This window comes from Poeciliopsis prolifica, unplaced genomic scaffold (genome assembly GCF_027474105.1).
Source record: "Poeciliopsis prolifica strain line A6 unplaced genomic scaffold, Auburn_PproV2 SCAFFOLD033, whole genome shotgun sequence".
NCBI classification, from domain to species: Eukaryota; Metazoa; Chordata; class Actinopteri; order Cyprinodontiformes; family Poeciliidae; genus Poeciliopsis; species Poeciliopsis prolifica.
Window position 1 is genome coordinate 4,110,860 of NW_026562408.1, and position 18,310 is coordinate 4,129,169.

General features: G+C 36.0%; 1 protein-coding gene across 3 annotated transcripts in view; it reads left to right on the forward strand.

Annotated features, from left to right (window-relative positions):
• LOC129373484 (transcription factor COE1-A-like) overlaps positions 1–10,576 on the forward strand; it is a 93,480-nt gene extending 82,904 nt beyond the window's left edge. For 2 of the 3 annotated variants that reach the window (XM_055051440.1, XM_055051441.1), the window contains exons 12-17: positions 1,753–1,818; positions 1,895–2,057; positions 2,527–2,709; positions 3,423–3,620; positions 5,882–5,950; positions 9,747–10,576. In XM_055051440.1, the coding sequence (XP_054907415.1) occupies positions 1,753–1,818; positions 1,895–2,057; positions 2,527–2,709; positions 3,423–3,620; positions 5,882–5,949 (678 nt within the window). In that variant the 3' untranslated portion in view covers position 5,950; positions 9,747–10,576. The remainder of the gene's footprint in view (positions 1–1,752; positions 1,819–1,894; positions 2,058–2,526; positions 2,710–3,422; positions 3,621–5,881; positions 5,951–9,746) is intronic. The other variant, XM_055051442.1, reaches the window with a different exon arrangement.
• Positions 10,577–18,310: the final 7,734 nt, after the last annotated feature.

An 18,310-nucleotide genomic window follows, 5' to 3' on the forward strand; every position in this document is an offset into this window, starting at 1 on the left:
GTAAAAGACAGGTAAACATCTGCTAAATTAAAAAAATATATATAAAAAGCAGAGATTAAAGCTATAGAATAATTGTTTCATTTGTTTTTTTAAATAAATGTCTGGAATAATAGTTGAATAATGCTACATTTTTGTGGTAAAATTTTTCCAATTCAAAGGAAAAAAAATCTGGTCTGAATCACATTTGTTCAGTTATAGGTTTTGCAATGTATGGGTTCTTGTTTGCTGCAGATATTCTTCAATTTAATCAACTCTAAAACTAATTACAGGTGAGAATGTAATCTTTTTTTCCATTCAAAGCTGCATAAACACAATGCTACTGGGAGCAACTTCATCTGCATTAATTAAGGGATTATAAAGACTACAATATCCTAAATGTGAAACTAAAACCAGACATTTCCTTCTCAAAAATGCTTCTTATTTACAAATACACACATGTAAGAGATTAATTAGCTGATGGATTTTCTCTTTAAATGAAAGATAAAAATGAAAAAAAGTCAAAGTGCAATGCATTAGGCAGTAAAAAGATTTGAACGATGCAGCTCCACAAAACTGCAGACCTGATGATGATGATGATGTTACCAGAGGATCATCTTTCCTTCCCGTTTATCAGTGACTGGCTTTACCGGAACCACTTCAACGCCCGGGATCGGGTTTCTGTGTGTGTATACGTATGCGTGTGCGTGTGTGTGTGTGTGTGTGTGTGTGTGTGTGTGTGTGTGTGTGTGTGTGTGTGTGTGTGTGTGTGTGTGTGTGTGTGTGTGTGTGTGTGTGTGTGTGTGTTTGTGAGTGGTCCAGCTCGCCTAATAATGAGAGGTTAACAGAGAGGCAGCAAGAACATAATAATCTGTAAAAGATTGAATTTAGCTCAGTTGACAGGCACATAAGATCTGCTGACTGGCTGTTAGACCTTTCATATCCTCACACACACACACACACACACATGTGCACGCCCTGATGGAAAGGCAATATGTTCCACCGCCACAAACTCACAGGAGAGCATACATGCGGCGAAGCATGTGTGAGAGTGTCACACAGTGCAGGTTAACTCTGCGAAGTACAGAGTAATTTTCTCTCTGTCACCTCATGCTGTGAAAACGACAACACATTAACTGTTAAACAAGACACCTTCGACCTCGGGGCGGGCCGTCGGAGGTGAGGAGAGGAGAGATAATAAAGGTAACAACCATGGAGGACGAGAACAGCAGAACTTCAACTTTGGATGGAGGAAAAGGTGAAAGGCATCACAAAAGCTTATTAAAAAGCTGTGGCGATTACAAGGCTGGCACAAAAAATTTAACATATTTGTATATTCGATTGGTTTAGGGTTCTTTTTATTTTTCACTAACTGCTTGGTAAAAGAGAAAAGAGATCAAGGACTCAACCTGCTTTTAAAGGGATGAGTAAAAAAGACAGAGCATTTTATGATCAAATGGCCTTTTATGGGATCTCTAAGGGCTTAACTGAATTTGCAGATAAGCTTCCAAGAAACTTTTTGCAGTCTAGATTGACTTTAGATTTCATTTTAAATACCTGTCACTTTAAGATGTTGTTAAGCTGCATAAAGGCACTCAAGTTGGCAGGCGATCATCTACATTTTAAAAGGAGTGAAGTGCAATTTGTTTATCATGAAGAGATGGATTAAGAAAGGGAAGAAAAAAGCAAATGGCACTCAACGTTTTAAATAAGATTGAGCTTCAGGCAAATAATTATAATTCAGATATTTTATCATTTTTTTTCTGTTTTTCACAGGAGGTTATTCTGAAGAGAGCAGCGGATCTGGTGGAAGCCCTCTACGGTTTGCCTCATAACAACCAGGTACATACCCTAACGCATCCAGCTGTCCGCTTGGAAACAGGTTCTGAAACTGGGGTCATGGTTGCATTTTTCCCAGGAGATCATCCTGAAACGAGCAGCGGACATCGCAGAAGCTCTCTACAGCGTTCCACGAACACACACCCAGCTTTCCGGCTCGACGCACACAGGCATGATGGGAGTGAACTCCTTCACCGGACAGCTGTCCGTCAACGTCTCGGAACCGTCACAAGCCAATCAGGGTACATCTTTACTCTTTTCACATGGCACAATTCAAAACATGGAGACAAAAATGTGATTCATTTTTATACTGGCTTTTCACCAATTCATAATTTGCTAAATCAAGCTTGATTGCAGATTATGTAGTTGGAAATTAGCAGAGATACAATGCTCCTTCTTTTGAAAGGTTAATGAAATAATCTACAATGACAGTAAAGAAACAGTAAACACAGAAATAATAATAATCAATATATCAGTATGTATATAGATGCTATAAAAACAGGTTTTCTGCAATGTTAGTGCCCTCAAACTGCAGTCAGTTTTTCTTAGAAAGATAACCTTTTACTAATTAGGAGTAAATAATTGATTGACTTAATTAGGATCAAATTGGAATGAATCTAAATCTGGTTGTTTAATCTCTGCAAGCAGGAAGTTTCACCTCATCAACAACACTTTTTTTGACTGTCCTCATTATGTTGGTATTTATTGCAGGGTTTGTGCGCAGCAGCAGTAGCGTGTCACCTCACGGTTATGTGCCCAGCTCTACACCTCAGCAGACCAGCTACACCTCAGTCAGCAGCACCATGAACGGCTACGCTAACAACGGTGGCATGACCAACCTCGGAGGCTCGCCCACTTTCCTCAACGGCTCCGCCGCCAACTCGCCTTATGCTAGTTAGTGCACACATGCATTGTCCACTCAGCACATTATGATAAATACACAAACTATTGTGGATACACACGTCCCGACACAAGTAAAAAATATAGATTCCCGATGGGATTTAATGCTCTATTTTATCTGAAAGTCAAGCATTCTCTCTTTTTGTTGTTTCATTTTACCATATTCCTATTTAATAGACTGGAAGAACGAGGAGAGAATGATTTGATAAATAAGAGTAATGCAAAGAGGAAGGAGTGTCTCAAAGAAATGTGGCTTTAAATGTTTAACTGGTATAAAAATAGATGATTGCGATGAGAAGAGGCTGAACTAACAGGTTTATTTATGTCAGATCTTTATGTCTGTTCAACTCACAGATGATGATAACTTGAGAATGTTGTAAATATTGTATTATGAAGCTGTAATTGGATACATCTGTTGAGATACATGTAAAACTCAGGCAGAACATTAAGCTCAAGTGTTGTAATGAAACATGTTTCTAAATAACAAAAAATGACAAGCTGTTCAGAGGGCTTTAATGAATCTCATGGGAGGACGCTTAACAGATTATAAACTATCAGAGAAAAAACTCACATCAATACATTGTTTGTCTCTTAAGTCATATAATCTTTTTATTTTAACCGCAAAATATGTTCAGATTTATGTAGCAATCAAAAACTTTTTTTTCTCATTGGTTCTTCTCCTTTTTTGCCTTTTTTTTCTCCATCAGTTGTTCCATCCAGTCCCACTATGGCCTCATCCACATCTCTTCCCTCCAACTGTTCTTCTTCTTCTGGGGTTTTCTCCTTCTCCCCGGCCAACATGGTGTCGGCGGCCGTTAAACAGAAGTCCGCCTTTGCCCCGGTGGTGAGGCCGTCGTCCTCTCCTCCCCCTTCCTGCACTAGTGCCAATGGCAATGGACTTCCAGGTAACTGACCGCGCTGCACCGATACGATGTGAAAATGTTTTACACATAATATGTTTGCATGCTTTTCCTTCTAAAAACAATTATTCCTGGATGTTTAGATGAAAGATTCATTTAAAACAACTCAGTTCTCGTGTCTCGATAAATTAGAAAATCATCTAAATGAATTATTTCAGGAATTCAATTCAAGAACTGTTGGTTCTGCTTAAATTTTGTGGCTTTCTAGTTTCTCCAGATGAGTTGTCTTTATGGCCAAATAACTTTAGCCAAAAAGTAAAATAATGAAGTTTTATTTTAAAATGTAAAGTTAATACAAGTTGTTTCTGTTAAAGCACAGTGTTAGGAATAACCTCTTTTTAAAAAATTTGTAATGGTTAAAAATTACTTGTTTTTTTACTTTTTTCATTTTCTATAATAATTGAACCTGAAGAAAATGTATTAATTCTTTTTTATTTAAGAGTTGGATGGTTTCCTTTATTTTAAAAATAAGGGAAATCATTTTTAAAATAAGGTTTCTATAAGGTTTGAAAAAAAAAAAATATATATATATATATATATATATATATATATATATATATATATATATATATATATATATATATATATATATATTTTTTTTTTTTTTTTTTTTTTTATTTTTTTTTTTTTTCATTATTATTTAAACATTTAAAAAAATCAAAAGTACTTATAAAAATGCTACTTAGCACATTTGATTCAGCTGAATCAAAGGCAAAGAAAATTTACCACAGTGGCTCTGATTGTGGTTGACTCTGGAAGTTTAATATTCAAATGAAAAAATAAAATAAAAAAAAACAGTCCGGTTTTTTTAATATTCCCTCTGCTTCTAGAGTTACTTAACACACCCAACTGGGATAATGTTGTGAACCACTCAAAAGTGCAAATTAGAAAATATAATCTGATTTATTGTTTTCTGTCATCCATACACTTTCTACCATTTTTTTTACTACAGATTCTCCTTCCAATAAATTTCCCATGTATATGTATGAATTCACCACTTTTCACAGGAGGAAGTGCTGGAGGTTTCACATTCTTTATGGATTTTTGATGGATGGTGCATTTTAGTAGCCGTCCAGCTACAACATAAATTCTGGATTTTCGTTATCAGTCAGTCAGACGTCTCAGAATCAACAAGGCAGTTTAAATTTTGAATGAAACACTGAAAGTATATTTTTTTCAAAGATATTCTGATAGGTTGAGCATGGATCTGCATTGCAGGTTAGCTAATCACAAGACAGGGATAACTTAAAAGCTGCTGGCATGGATAAGCGTTAGTTATGCCCATCTCTCCGTATTGTGTTACGTTGTCCTGTTGGCTCTCCAGTTTTGTCTGTGGAGTATTGAGGAGTTGAGGCTGCATGGTTTGTTCATGCTTTGCAGTAGGACTGCCCTCATCAAGACTGTTACCCCGTTACCATTTGGAGTCATTTACGACGAGGCATTTGCTGAGCCACTACTAATGGAATGTATTTTTGACTTGAACATTGGATTTAATGGGTTAGCAAGTTGATGATAATTTATTTGAAGAATCTGTGTTTGTAGTGCTTTCAGAAAATAACTTTTCACACTTTTTAAACATGGAAAATATGATTAATAGGAGTGCTTTTTGCATTCTGTCTGTTCTTGTTAAAATATGAATTCTTTGGACTTTCCCACACAGCACATAGTACATGTGCTTCAAAAGTCCAATAAATCACCCCCCCACCTTCGTCATGGGATTTATCTGACAATAATATTAAAGCATCATCTGGCATCCATATTTGTTTCCCAGGCTGTTTTTTTGTCAGCTGAGAATCATTTTTGACATGCACAGCTATAATGTTTGATTCTGGACAGGAAAAGCTGGAAAATGTTTTATAGGTTCCTTTTTTTACTATATGTAAAACAACATCCTTGGGACTCGCCCGCGTCACTAAAACCAACCTGGTTCAGTAACCAACAACAGTATCCAGATTATTTAAAGCAAGTCTGAACAGCAGTGGGTCTTCTACTGTAATGCACAAACATTAGACAACATTCAAATCAGATGGACAGCAATGTTTAGCAGATCACATGTTCTGTACTCTTAATGGTAATTTGAAAAGACTTTTCCTCTTTCAGGTAATTTGTTACTCCTTTTGTGATTAACAACTGGATTACAGTGATTGATACTATCGAACTTTTCATCTTGTTATTTCTTATTTCTTGTTTATCCTTTCTCACCATCCCTTTCTTCCCATTCTTCCATCTCCGCCTTTTTCTACCAGATCAAACATTTGTGGACTCTAGCAAGTACTCATCAGCCGGCTCTCTACAAGGCCTGGCCTTCACCTGAAGTATGTTCCTCAGCCTTTCTGTCCCCTCTGTTGACTTAATGCATCTGCAATTTCTGACTAACTCACTGAGTTTCCACTCTTGTTTCTTGCTTCTGAGCTTCAAATATTTCAACAAGTTGCTAAAGCATTTCATTGGGATTTTATGCAACACAAAGTAACACATAAGTTTGAAGTGGAAAGGAAAGTATGCACATTGTTCAATTTATTTTTTCAAAGGTAAAAATCCAAGAAGTTAGAATCGCATTTGTATTCAAAATGTGTTTGTTGGATAACATTTTTGAACAATCAGCTTCATTAAGATACATGAGATAGGTCTGAGATAAAACTGTGATGAAGTTAAGTTATACAACAATATTCCAAACGTTGAGCAAATTATAGGAGACTATTCAATTCACCTTCCAGAAATAGATTATTGCATAACTGCAACAACCTACCAAGACATGACTGTTTCCCTAAGTTGATAAATAGAAGATAAATCAGCCAAAAGGCTCATTGGAGACGAGCATCAGAGACTCAGAGCTCGGTTAGCAAAGCTACTCTTCATGCACTCCACTAATCAGACTTTCCTGAAACAGTGGCAAGAAGAAAAAGGCATTGATATCATCAGGCCAGAAGTCCTGTTTGTAGTTTCCTTTCATGTAGGGATTCAGTCAAAATTTGACAGGCCATATTCTGGTTAGATGAGACCAAATTTGAATCATTTGGCCTCCTTCTGCAAAGGATTGTTTTAGGGAGCTGAATACAAATGCACATCAAAATTATTTGTTTGTGAAAAATATTGTCAGCATACCTTTCCTTCTACTTCATAATTCCTGCACTATTTTTAATGTGTTCAATTAGGGATGCACAGATATTAATATTTGGAATGATATGGAGACACGATGTGACTATTTGTTAAGATATAACATTAAATATAATATATAATGTTATATCTTGCATCCCTCAATAAAATCTTATTAAAATGCAATGTAAGATGTGGCGTTTGAACAGTTTTGCACGCCGCTGCACTCATGCTGTGTACGTAATAATTTCCTCCATCCTTATTCTCTCTCTTTACTCCTCAGCTCATATTACACATCTAACCATCTGTCTCATAACTCCTTCCTCTCCTCTCACTGGGAAGAGAGGCAGGAAGTTGGTTATTTACAAAGACAGAAACAGACATTTGGCACAGGGAATTTATTTCTCAACATCGCTGACTTTGTTTAGCTGTGCGTGTGGAGCGAGCATGTGTGGGGGTGTGGGAACTCAAAGCGAAGCCTCAAAGCGCATCTGAAAAAAAAAAAAAAAAGAAATACACCCCACTTACTGCAACACACACACACACACACACTCACACACTTCTTCCTCTGTCACACTCTGGGTGATCTCACACGTTCAGCTCACAGGGAAGTGATCAGCAATGACAGCTGTTCGACAGTCTCCACAGTTTGTGTTGTCAGTGTACCTGCCTCGCTCAATGACTGCAACAGTAACTCGACACTTAGTCAAGACATTGAGATGAGTTTTGCCCTGCTGGTGTTGGAGTTGCTTTCATGAGGCCGTTTTATTTTAACAAGAATAACTTAAGGGGATAAATTTTGTTGCATAAGGTGATTGTTGTGCGTTTTGCAAATATTTACATCTGACACCACCTGCATCAAATACAAACCAGACACTTTCTAGCAACAAACTGCAACTAATATGTGAAGTTGCTCCTTATCTATGACACCTGTCAGGTGATTCTGGAAGAAAAAACAGATCAGCAATATTTTTGTTTCCATCATCTTAGGAAATCATACTTACAGAGTAGATAATAGGCTTGATTTTGGTTTGTGAAGTTGGAAATCTGTAGAAGATTTCACTTGTAGAACTGCTAAAGTCTAATTCAATAAATAGTCTATGCTAATTCAATATATTAAAAAATGTTTATCGTAGCTAAATGTTAGAATTTTTTCACAATTAGTGTTTTGCTTATCAGTAGAATCAAAATTCTACTTCTGTAGGGATGGTAGAAACACCATTGTTACCACAAACATGTGCACACAATTTACTAAACTATTTCAAATGGAAAAGTCAACTTCTGTGTCACTGGGAAGTTTGTCCATCAGCAGTTTCCGTCTTGAATAAAAACCCACCAATGTTTCTGATTGGTTTCTGAAATCACCTCCTGTGGTTTTTATTTGTTTTTCTTCATGCTTCCCCTAAAATGTATAACTCTGGACAGCTAAAGTTTGTTTTCAAACAGTCACTTTATGTGTTCCCAATCTTTTAAAGCTGCAGTCTAATTTTTTTAAAATTCTGTTTTGATTTTTTACATATTTGTTCAAACTGTCACCATGGTGTGACAGTATTTTATGAGATAGATAATCTTTGAAAAAATGGACTTCATCCACATCCTCCTTGAGCTACTATTGCCGTCTGAAGAAATGCACCAATCAGAGCCAGGAGGCGTGTCTTAGCGCTGTAAATTAACCTCCTGTACTCGTGGCTCAATGTGCTAATGGCGGTAAAACAACTTACCATTACAGAAAAAACATTTATCCGCCATCATCAGTGGCTAGGCTAACTAGCCTGAGCATTCATAAAAAGCTACAGCACAGCAGAGAACAAGGAGGAAAAGACGCAATGAGCAGCACCACACGAAGGGTGATTGACAGCATAGAAACCCGTCTCCTGGCTCCTGGTTTCTATTTAGACAAGCTCGATTTTTTGCCCCACAGATTATTTGGTAACAAAGTCTCTGATTTAGTCTCAGTGTGAAAAATTATTTTGAAAAAATGTTTCTTTTTTTTCCTTCAAATTTCTCATGGTGGTTCCCTGCCATGATCTCCATTCCTTAGCATAATTGTGCCTTAAAGTTTCAGCAGAGCTGATGACAAACTTCAGGCAAATGTTGTTTTTTAGTTGTTTTTTTATTTTAGGGATGCACCTAAAACATGCAGGGCAGTGGATGCTCAACAATAGAAAACACCTGGCTACAGAGTCGAGAAACCCATAGTGCAAATAGATATAACAAGCGTTTTGTTCCATTATAATCACAATAAATAGATTTTATTCAGATTTAATGTGCTAAAACAAATGTTTCATTGTTTAAAAAGGCCTGAAGAGTCTGGCATCCATTTGTTTTCACCTTCACTCAGACATGTCGACTCTATTTGCTAAATTAGAGTCTTAACTTCTGAAGGTTACACTGATTTTTTTATCAAGGGGCCTCCAAGTAAAATAAGCTGAAAATAAATTCATCCAGTTTTCTTTAGTGTGTATAAAATAATAATTTTAGATATTACACACATGTTCAGATTTTAACACACTACTTTTCAGACAATATATGACATTTATTTATTTTTCAGTCTCATAAAGTGTAATGAACGTTAAAGCAAACATGACAGTGTGTCATTTTGGGCAGGGCTCTGTTCCCGCGCATCAACATCTGTCCGCTAGCTTTTAGGACAACACGTGCAATGATGCAATATGTCAGGCAGACATCCAAACATGCAGTTAAATAAGGGCAACTGCACATAATTAAATGTGTGTGTGTGTGGGCGTGTGTGTGTGGGGTTGTGTGTGTGTGTGTGCGCGCGTGACAAACAGCGCTCTTTGTATGTGATGCTCTCATACTTGATTTTGCTGATTTATTTTTCCATTGATGTTGTTAAAATGTCACTTCAGTCACACAGCTGCACAGATGGTTAAACATATTGATGCAAATGTGGAAATGGAAAATTAAAAAAGAGAAATCTGTTTTTCCCTCTACCCTGTCCACCCCTCCATCCCTCTCTTTCTCTTTCTTTCCACTTTTCTCTCCACCCTGCAGCAATCCCAGGAATGATCGTCCCACCCATGTAAAGGTGTGAGCGTGTGATTCTGTGTGTGTGTTTGTTGGTGTAAGATGAGTCAAGCACACTCTCGCTGATCCCGCTGGAGGATTTGCTCCGAGACGGACTCCGGCTGGGGATGGAGGTGTCCATCCAGATCTGAAGGAACAAAACCAACTCAGGCCCTTTCTAACACAAAAATACAAGGAGAACAGCAAAACTGTTTGTAGAAATCTTTGTACAATGTCATGCTTTTATAGGAGAACTGCCACATCCAAGATTATGACTCTCCATGGTCACAAAAAATTTATTTTGGACACAATCCACTTCCTCTCTTCAGAGATTGATTTTCTTCTTCTTTTTTGTGCTACATGTGATGACCTTCTTTTCAATGTAACCTACAGGAGCGATTTTCTATTTATGGAGTTTTGTCTTCAATGAAGGATTATAATGTGAAAAGGACCTGATGGTGATGAGGATGCTTTCATACAGGCCTGATGCAGCCAACACAGACAAGCCAAACCTTCACAGACACACCTTCTCTTCTGTTTTTTGCCAAAACTACTCATTCATCACTCGGCCGACTGAACTGTTTGAGTTGACGGACTTTGATTGTTCTGCTGAGGTATCAGCCATTCAGAAAAATTCAAACGTTTACTTTTAGCTTTCGTCTCATGCATCTTCTCTGTGGTTCTCTTGTGATACATTTTCTTTAAATAAAAAAAGTTAAGGAGAAAAGACTTCAAATGAATGTAGCTCCATCAGGTGTGATCATGATTTGCCAATTACTAATTGATCTAATTCAGTTTTAAATTCAGACACATTCATTATTAAGTGTTTTGTGTGAATTAGGTTTGTTTTTGTATTGCTTTTTAAGTCGTTTTGCATTGCTGTGTTGTTTTTACACAGGATGAAACACTTAATTTTTCTGTCTTTGGTCCTTGTCGTCTGACACGTTTAATTGGCCAAAGGAGAACATTAAGCCAATGGTTTGACTTACTAAACATGCTGCACTGCAAAAAATGCCTTTCAGATTTAAAAAGCCTGCTGGTTTGTTGTTTTATGTTTTAGTTTTAAACTCCCACCACTGAAGTGAAAACATAAAATAAATCTTCCATTCCTTCAAAACTGCATGTGTGATTTTAACAAGTTGTGTACCATGGAAACATTTCTATTTTAAGATGATTATAAGGTATGTTGCATCATTTTAATTAATCTCACTGTTATGGTGCCATACATCTAGTGAATAAAGTTAAGGTATAAGTGCTAATGTTCAGAGACAAATGACCTGAGTTAATGATTAGTGTTCCACCTGTTGGCAAAGCTGTCTTTACTTCTACTAAATAGTTTCTGTTTCTGTTTGTCAAGCTGTTAATGTGTCTAACGCAGAATTTTCCAGCATATTCAAAAAATATTAACAAATGTTTTGACAGCCTTGATTAGATTGAGATTGTATTAGAAGTTGCTTGTAGAAAATTATGAATAACTTTTTTTAAATAATTAATTTTAAAAATCTTTAGCACTACAGCAATGAAATATAACAGCTTTCTGCATGTTTCTGTTATATAAATTGGATGACTTATATTTGGTGATGCACTTCAAGTTGCTGAGGTTACCAGAACTTTGTCTGGTCAAAAGATATGAGTTGGTCAAACCAAAGAAATATTTAAAATCTAAATCTGCCCTAGGTATGAGTAGTTTTAGGCTTAACTTTAAAATTGAGATGTTATTTTAAGCATAGCCTTGTCAAAGTACAACACAGATACATAAAACTTTGACGCATAAAAAGATTGTTCTATTCTGCAACAACTGATTTGATATAAACAACTAAGTTTTCTTGAGCTTGGCCTTTTATCAAAACTGAAATCTTGTGTCTCTAAAAACATAGAAGTCTAACGTTTCATACACCAGTGATAAGATATGCTATTTAGATTCAACTTTTTGGGATAATTTAATGACTTTTCTCTTTTTTCTGCACATGTTTACAAAGCACTTACATTTACTTTTCATTTCTTAGAATAAAGGAAGACATTTTTTGCAGTGCAGGAAACTATCAGTGAGATGTCTTAAAGAAATTTCACACGCAGCTGCTTTTTAAAAAATAAAATAACTATTTGTAACCCGGTAGTGTGTGCTGCTAAAACAGTCTTAACTGAATTACACCATTTTGCCAAAATCTTTTTTTTAAGTTTTATCTGACTGAGCAGTCTTATCTGATGTGTTGGATGGTTAACTTTTCACAGATTGACACAAATATCTGATGCTACTTATGAACTTTATCTCACAGTTGGATTAATGTCAACATTTCTTTTTTAAGCCTGGAGCATTGAATGCACATGAAATCTGGTCTGTTTATCCCCCAGGCTGGTGATTTTTGGCACCAAAACTTGGTTAAATTATTACTTGGACATAAAACTCAAAAATGCACAGCTTATATATGATTATACTGTTTTTGTAACTTGCAAAATTGTTTGTAATAAAATGTTCTGAGACCAGAAGCACCCCTTTCCTATATTGAAGTCATCAGAAATATGGATAAAAGCAAAGTATTTAAAAGGTTTGAGAGAACCTGTTCTGGTTTAAACCCAAAAAACTGTCTTATCATTTGAATTTATTTGTTTTTGTCTAACAGTGTCTGTTTGGTAAAAGCCATATTTCCACTGCTAATTTCAATCAAGCTAACATAAGCCATGGCATAACTTTTTATTATGAAGACATTAGGATATTTTTGAATTTGTCATCTGTATTGTTTTTGTTCAGTTTATCATAATTTGTTGTGTTATTTAGATGTAGCGTTTTTAATATGTTGTTATAATTCTGCTTGTCTTTAATGATACTGAGTTTAATTAGGATCAACGTTTCTTATTGAAGGCCTGAAAGAAATGAAGGAAAAATGTTATCTTGTCTTTCTTTTCTCTTGCTGTTCAGGCTTTTACAAACTTTATTATTTCACTTTGCTGTCCTAGTAAGACTTTGTTTTTGCTTTCCTTGACTTTCTCTTTAAAAGAAATGAGCCAACCTATTTATTTAATCTCAATCATGGGCCTAGAGACCACTCGTCATGTTAAATGTGAGTGACTGTGTGGGTGTGTAAATGTATGAGAGAACAGATTTTTTCTTTCTGAAATGTGATGCTTAAAAGCAGAAGGATCTTTTTTTTCTGTTGTTGCCTACATAAATAAATATATGTAAAGGGTTTTGCCTAAACAAGTAAGATCCAGAGCACTTGTCTGTCAACATTAATATGATTTATCTGGGCTTGTCTGCATTCAGGCTTGTGTTTGTGAGCCTAAAATTATCAGCAGTATCAGAGTGGGGAGGAATAGTATAGAGGAAACTACTGTAAAGATGATGAAGTTGATTTTGTATTATTTTGAAACTTGGAGTGTAAAATAACTTTTTGACTTTCACTATATTTAATTAAAGGTCTTTCATCTCTTCAAAACAGTTTTTGTTCATGTTCTTCAAATCTCCAATCTAATCAGAACTTAAAATAACTCCAGATTAGTCCCGTGCACAAATTGAGAAATCAATTGTTCACCTGCGGCTTTGCAGTGGTTAATCCCACTAAAGAACCAGACAAACCGTGAAACAGTTAAATCCAGATAAAGAAAATATTTTAGAATCTACAGACACAATAAAAGTATTTTAGAAGTTCAAAAACAAAAGACTAGAGGGAGGCTTTATCAGCCTACTTTCAGAACAGAGAATCCTCGTCTGCATAGCAGTAGAAATCTGAGTTTTTAATAATATTCCCAGATCACTACTTGAAGAATTGGTCCAAGCATAAAACCTTGTGGAACTCCAGGCTTAACTAATGCATGAAACGATTCAACCTGTGAACCACTTCTGATATAAATCATGATTTAAACAAGCCCAGTACGGTTTTATTCAGTTTAGTAACACTTTCATCCTTAGAGCTGAATATGGACAGTAATATTTAGGTAAAAACTAGAGTAAATTGTTAAAAGTTAAGATTAGATCAATTATTTATCAGACATTTCAAATGGGACATTGAATAACTAGATTACTAATACATAATTAAATTAATAAAATAACAGAGTTACATAAGATTTTTTTTTCTTATTTTAAAGAAGGTGGTAGCATCCCTCCCTGAACTTTGTAGCAGTGATATTTTTGTCATTGTATGTGCAACATGAGGAAAATGTATTCAGACTAAATAATCCGTATCATTTATTTGGGCACAAACGTTTCCTAAAAAACACAGAAGAAGAAGTTGCACATCTGTGCTGAACATAAAAAAACACACAGTGGCTCCATCTTCTCATTACCCAGAATGGACCTGTGCCAGGTTCTAATAGTGGCTGAGATGTTACTGCACCCCCTAATTAAGCTACAAGCTAAGCAACACATGCTGTTGAGCTTCCTGTGTTCAGATGAGAGAGCAGGAGGAAATAAACACCATTCAACCGCTGCAATTCCATCTGTAAACATGCAGAGTCAGACCAGTTTGCCACATTCAGAATAGCATTCTCAGAATAAGTGTTTATATGCATGAACCACCCCAGTACTGCAGATTACAACTTTGTTCCGCTCAAGTTGAAACAGATCACAATATTTTGACTTTTACACATTTTTATTCCAATCAGCCATTTAATCCAAACATTTATGCTCATGCAAATGTATATAATGTGAGGAGGAAAAACAACTGATGTTCAAAATTATACTGTGGTTCAGTTTGAAAGTCCCATCTCAGCATTTTCAAAATGTTTGGATCCAAAGTATCCAGCAAGACATTACATTGCAGAAAATATTTCACAACATTTCACATCAGTTTCTTTTTGTGTCCAATTAAACTTCTGAGAGAAAATACATTCTATTTGCTGTTTGTTTTAATACTTGAGTTGAATTCATAACTCAGCAGTGCATCTTGGATGTGTTGGATAGATTTGATTTGGACTTGAAGAAAGGATTCCCTGATTTATTGTAATCTAGTTACACAATGATAATTTTGACACAATGATGATCTCACCATGTGTGTTTTCACTTCCACTGTGAGTGGCAAAGCCACAAAAGTCACTTGTGAAATATAAGCTTTTACTTTTAAATGTTTGGCTCAATTTCTGTGAACGCATGTTGCTGGAGAGGTCTTCCAGGGTTAGAGACCTGTTGTGAAGTTCGCATAGAGACAAGGGGACTGATTTATTGTTTCTTGTTTTCGTTATTTTTCTTCATCTTATTTCTGGTCACTTTAGGCTTTTTCTGTCTCCAGCAGCTTAAATTTGTGAGCAACTGCGCCAGTACTGCCAACAATGTGGCTGCACAAACTGCATGTTCTTGAGTGTGTGTGGGGAGGTTCATAAACAATACAAATGCTGCAATGAAGCCCATTTCTGCAAAGAGACAGACGGGCATTTTGCTGCAATTTGCCATCAGCAAGACTGCGGGCTGTAAATATGGGGCTGGGGGAAAAGTGTGAGGAGCTGCAGTCATGTTCCTGGCCTAAAGGCCTCATCAGGGAGGAGACACAGATGTCCTATTGATACCAATTAGGCTCTCTCTTCAAACACACACACAGCAGTCTTTAGATGACGATCATAAATCCACATTTTAAATTTGAAGCTCAGCGTGAATTGATTTTTTTTATTTCTTATGGATTACCTGTGACCATATCTTAAGTATAATTTAAAAATTTGTCTGCTAAGTGTTCGTTCATTGCATTTCACAAAGAATATACTGTTGTGCAAATGTCTGTATGATATCAAGTCTGACAAAACAGGTCTGAAGACATCCATTAGCTAATGGATCTTTCCTCCTTTTATCCCCCTCATCCTCTGTCCAGCCCTGCGTCTTGCTGCCGGAGCACTTAACATCAGCGAGAAACACACACACACACACCCTAACCTCTTCCGTTCGGTTCCCTTTCTAAACCTCTTTCAGCTGAATTCAAATCCTTTCAACATGCAATTCAAACTGGGAGTAAAGCTGAACAGGGTTCTCGCTCAGATTTTGTTTCTAATTTCTTTTTTGTTCATCCATTTATAAAAAACCTGACTCACATCACTGTTCATCTTAGCCAGAAAAAAACAACAAAGTTGAATAATTAGTGTTTATATTCATTTTGTTTGATAGTTTGATTATCTCAGATATGTGAACAAAGAGCTGTGGGATTCTATGTTGCACTAAATCAGGATAAAAAAAAACATATTGACATTTTTAAATTATTTTTAAAAAGCTGATGTAAGAGGGTAATTTGGTCACATGTAAAGGTCATCAGCTGAATTTTGTAGGTCTTAGCTGGAATATTACTTTATCTTACAGATTATGATGCTGTTTTTAATTCTGTAGATTGTAGTACTGGCTAATGTCTCACCTATTGAGCTGTTTCTCTTCTAGATAAAGCAATTAAATGATAATGATAATGTTAACTACTTTTCCTTGACCAGGGGAAGTTCTCATACAAGTTGCTACTCACACTGAGCTTTGTTTCTTCCTGTTAAAATGGAGCCTTTCACTCCTACTGTCACCATATGCTTGCTTAAAGGGAGGTCAGATATTGGCATCACAAACTGAACTTTATTCGAATGTTTCTGTAATTGAAGATAATCATATAGACAAAAATGTAAACATTTCTGTATTGATTTGATCTTATATTTCTACATGTAAATCAAATCTGTTTGTCATAGAAAGTGTTCTTAAATATCATTTATATGTAAATAATCAATGTAGGGTGAAATTGAATTGAACCAGGGAGTAAATATACGTTGAGGAAAGATTCGTAAGATTATTTAACCACATAATGCGGCTGCAATGATTTGAAAAGCAGCAGGAGGTGCAGAGGGAGACAAGACTGTGACTCAACTTGTAAACTCTGAGCTTCTTCCTCTCAGTGTAAAAGATTTCTGATCAAAAATTTTAGACGTCTATGTGTATTTTGGATTTTTCCCCACATTCCAGAGATTTTCTCTAAAAAGAAAATGGTTGCCTACATTTCCCAGAGCATTTCTTTTTCTACAGGTACCATATCTGGGGATGGTATCCTAAGTACGATTGACTTTATTAAATCAGGATTGCCCCTGGCATCGAAGTAGGCAGGTTGCAGAATGAAATTTGGACGTGTCTTGAACCTAGAAGGACTAATGAGCGGATGGGCACCACGTCCCGTCAGACCACCCTCAGGGAAACCAAGGGGGCGTGGCCCACGCCAAGATCCAGCTCCGAAATCCCCTGGAGACAAAGAAGCACCCTGAGTGAGCACTTCTGCTTTTTGAAAAGCTCTTTAATACAGGAAGCATAAATGAGCTTTGTAATAGTAAAAAGATTAGCATCAAGCATTAAAAATAGATATTATAATACAGATAATCACATGAATGTAGAATAAAAGGTGTTGTTGCAGAGGACATCATGAAAATTGAGGATAATATCAAGAGAACCTACTAGAAATGATAACAAATATAAAATTTTGATTTCAAATTTCTAGTTCTTAATGTCAAGTATTCTTATGTTTTACTCTTGAGAAAATTATGCAAATCTTTGGGTAACTAAGAGTGAAATCTGTGAAGGAAAGATCAGATTACTGTGATCAGAAGATACATCATTTAGAAAAAGAAGAAAAAAGAACAACTTAGAGAAAGAAATGTATACAAAAGATTAAAATGAGGACAAACAGCAGAAAGAGCAGCTGATGAATAACAGCTGAATTTAAAGGTTCAGCTTATGAATTTAGAAGACGCTCTTAAGTTAAGTACAGGGGATGACACCATTTACTAATGCCACTCTAAAACCACTTGTGAGATGCAGTTTCACACATAGTGAAATACAATTACGCACAATCACACAAACTCACTTAAGTGGAGGATTCAAAATTGAGCTGGGACTTGATTTGAATACTCCAAACAATTATCTTTCCCTCCTTCACCCGGTAATCCATTCACCATGAATATATTCTCGTCAGTCTCTACGGTTTTTCTCTTGCCTCATTTATCCTCTGTCAGTTTCATTTCTCATCTTAGGTCAAGAACCAGAAAAATACAACAACCATCTGCAAGTAGCACAAACAGGATTTAGCTCCAAAACACAAATTGATGTGTCTACTTTTCAAATTTACTTTGTGGTGGACAAAAAAAGTAATAAAACAAAAAGCAATCAGTATTTAGACTTCATCTGCTTCCATCACAGCTTTAGAAATCACACCAACATTAAAGCATCTTCAGTCGTTCCTCCACAGGTTCTGTTGTTCACATTTGGCTTTGCTTCAGCTCAGCAGACGACACTATGCAGTTTTAGTCTCTGTTGGATCATCATTAACTCATCAATTTTTTTTCTTTCTTTTTCGTCTTTGTTCTGTGAAATCCGCCGCAGAGTAGAAAATCTAGAGAAAGTGAAATTGTTGAGTTTTTCTTTCCTTTTTTCTTGCTTCGTTTAAGATTTTAATCTGAAAATGTGGCATCACTGCTACTAATCTAATAACCTCATCACCCACTGCCAGGAAGCTGAGACTGAGTGACTGATTATGATGTCATGGATGCAGGAAAATGTTTATTATATCAATGCTTATTGTTGGGAATAGCACAATTAAAGCCCTTGGTCACAGGTTAGTAAT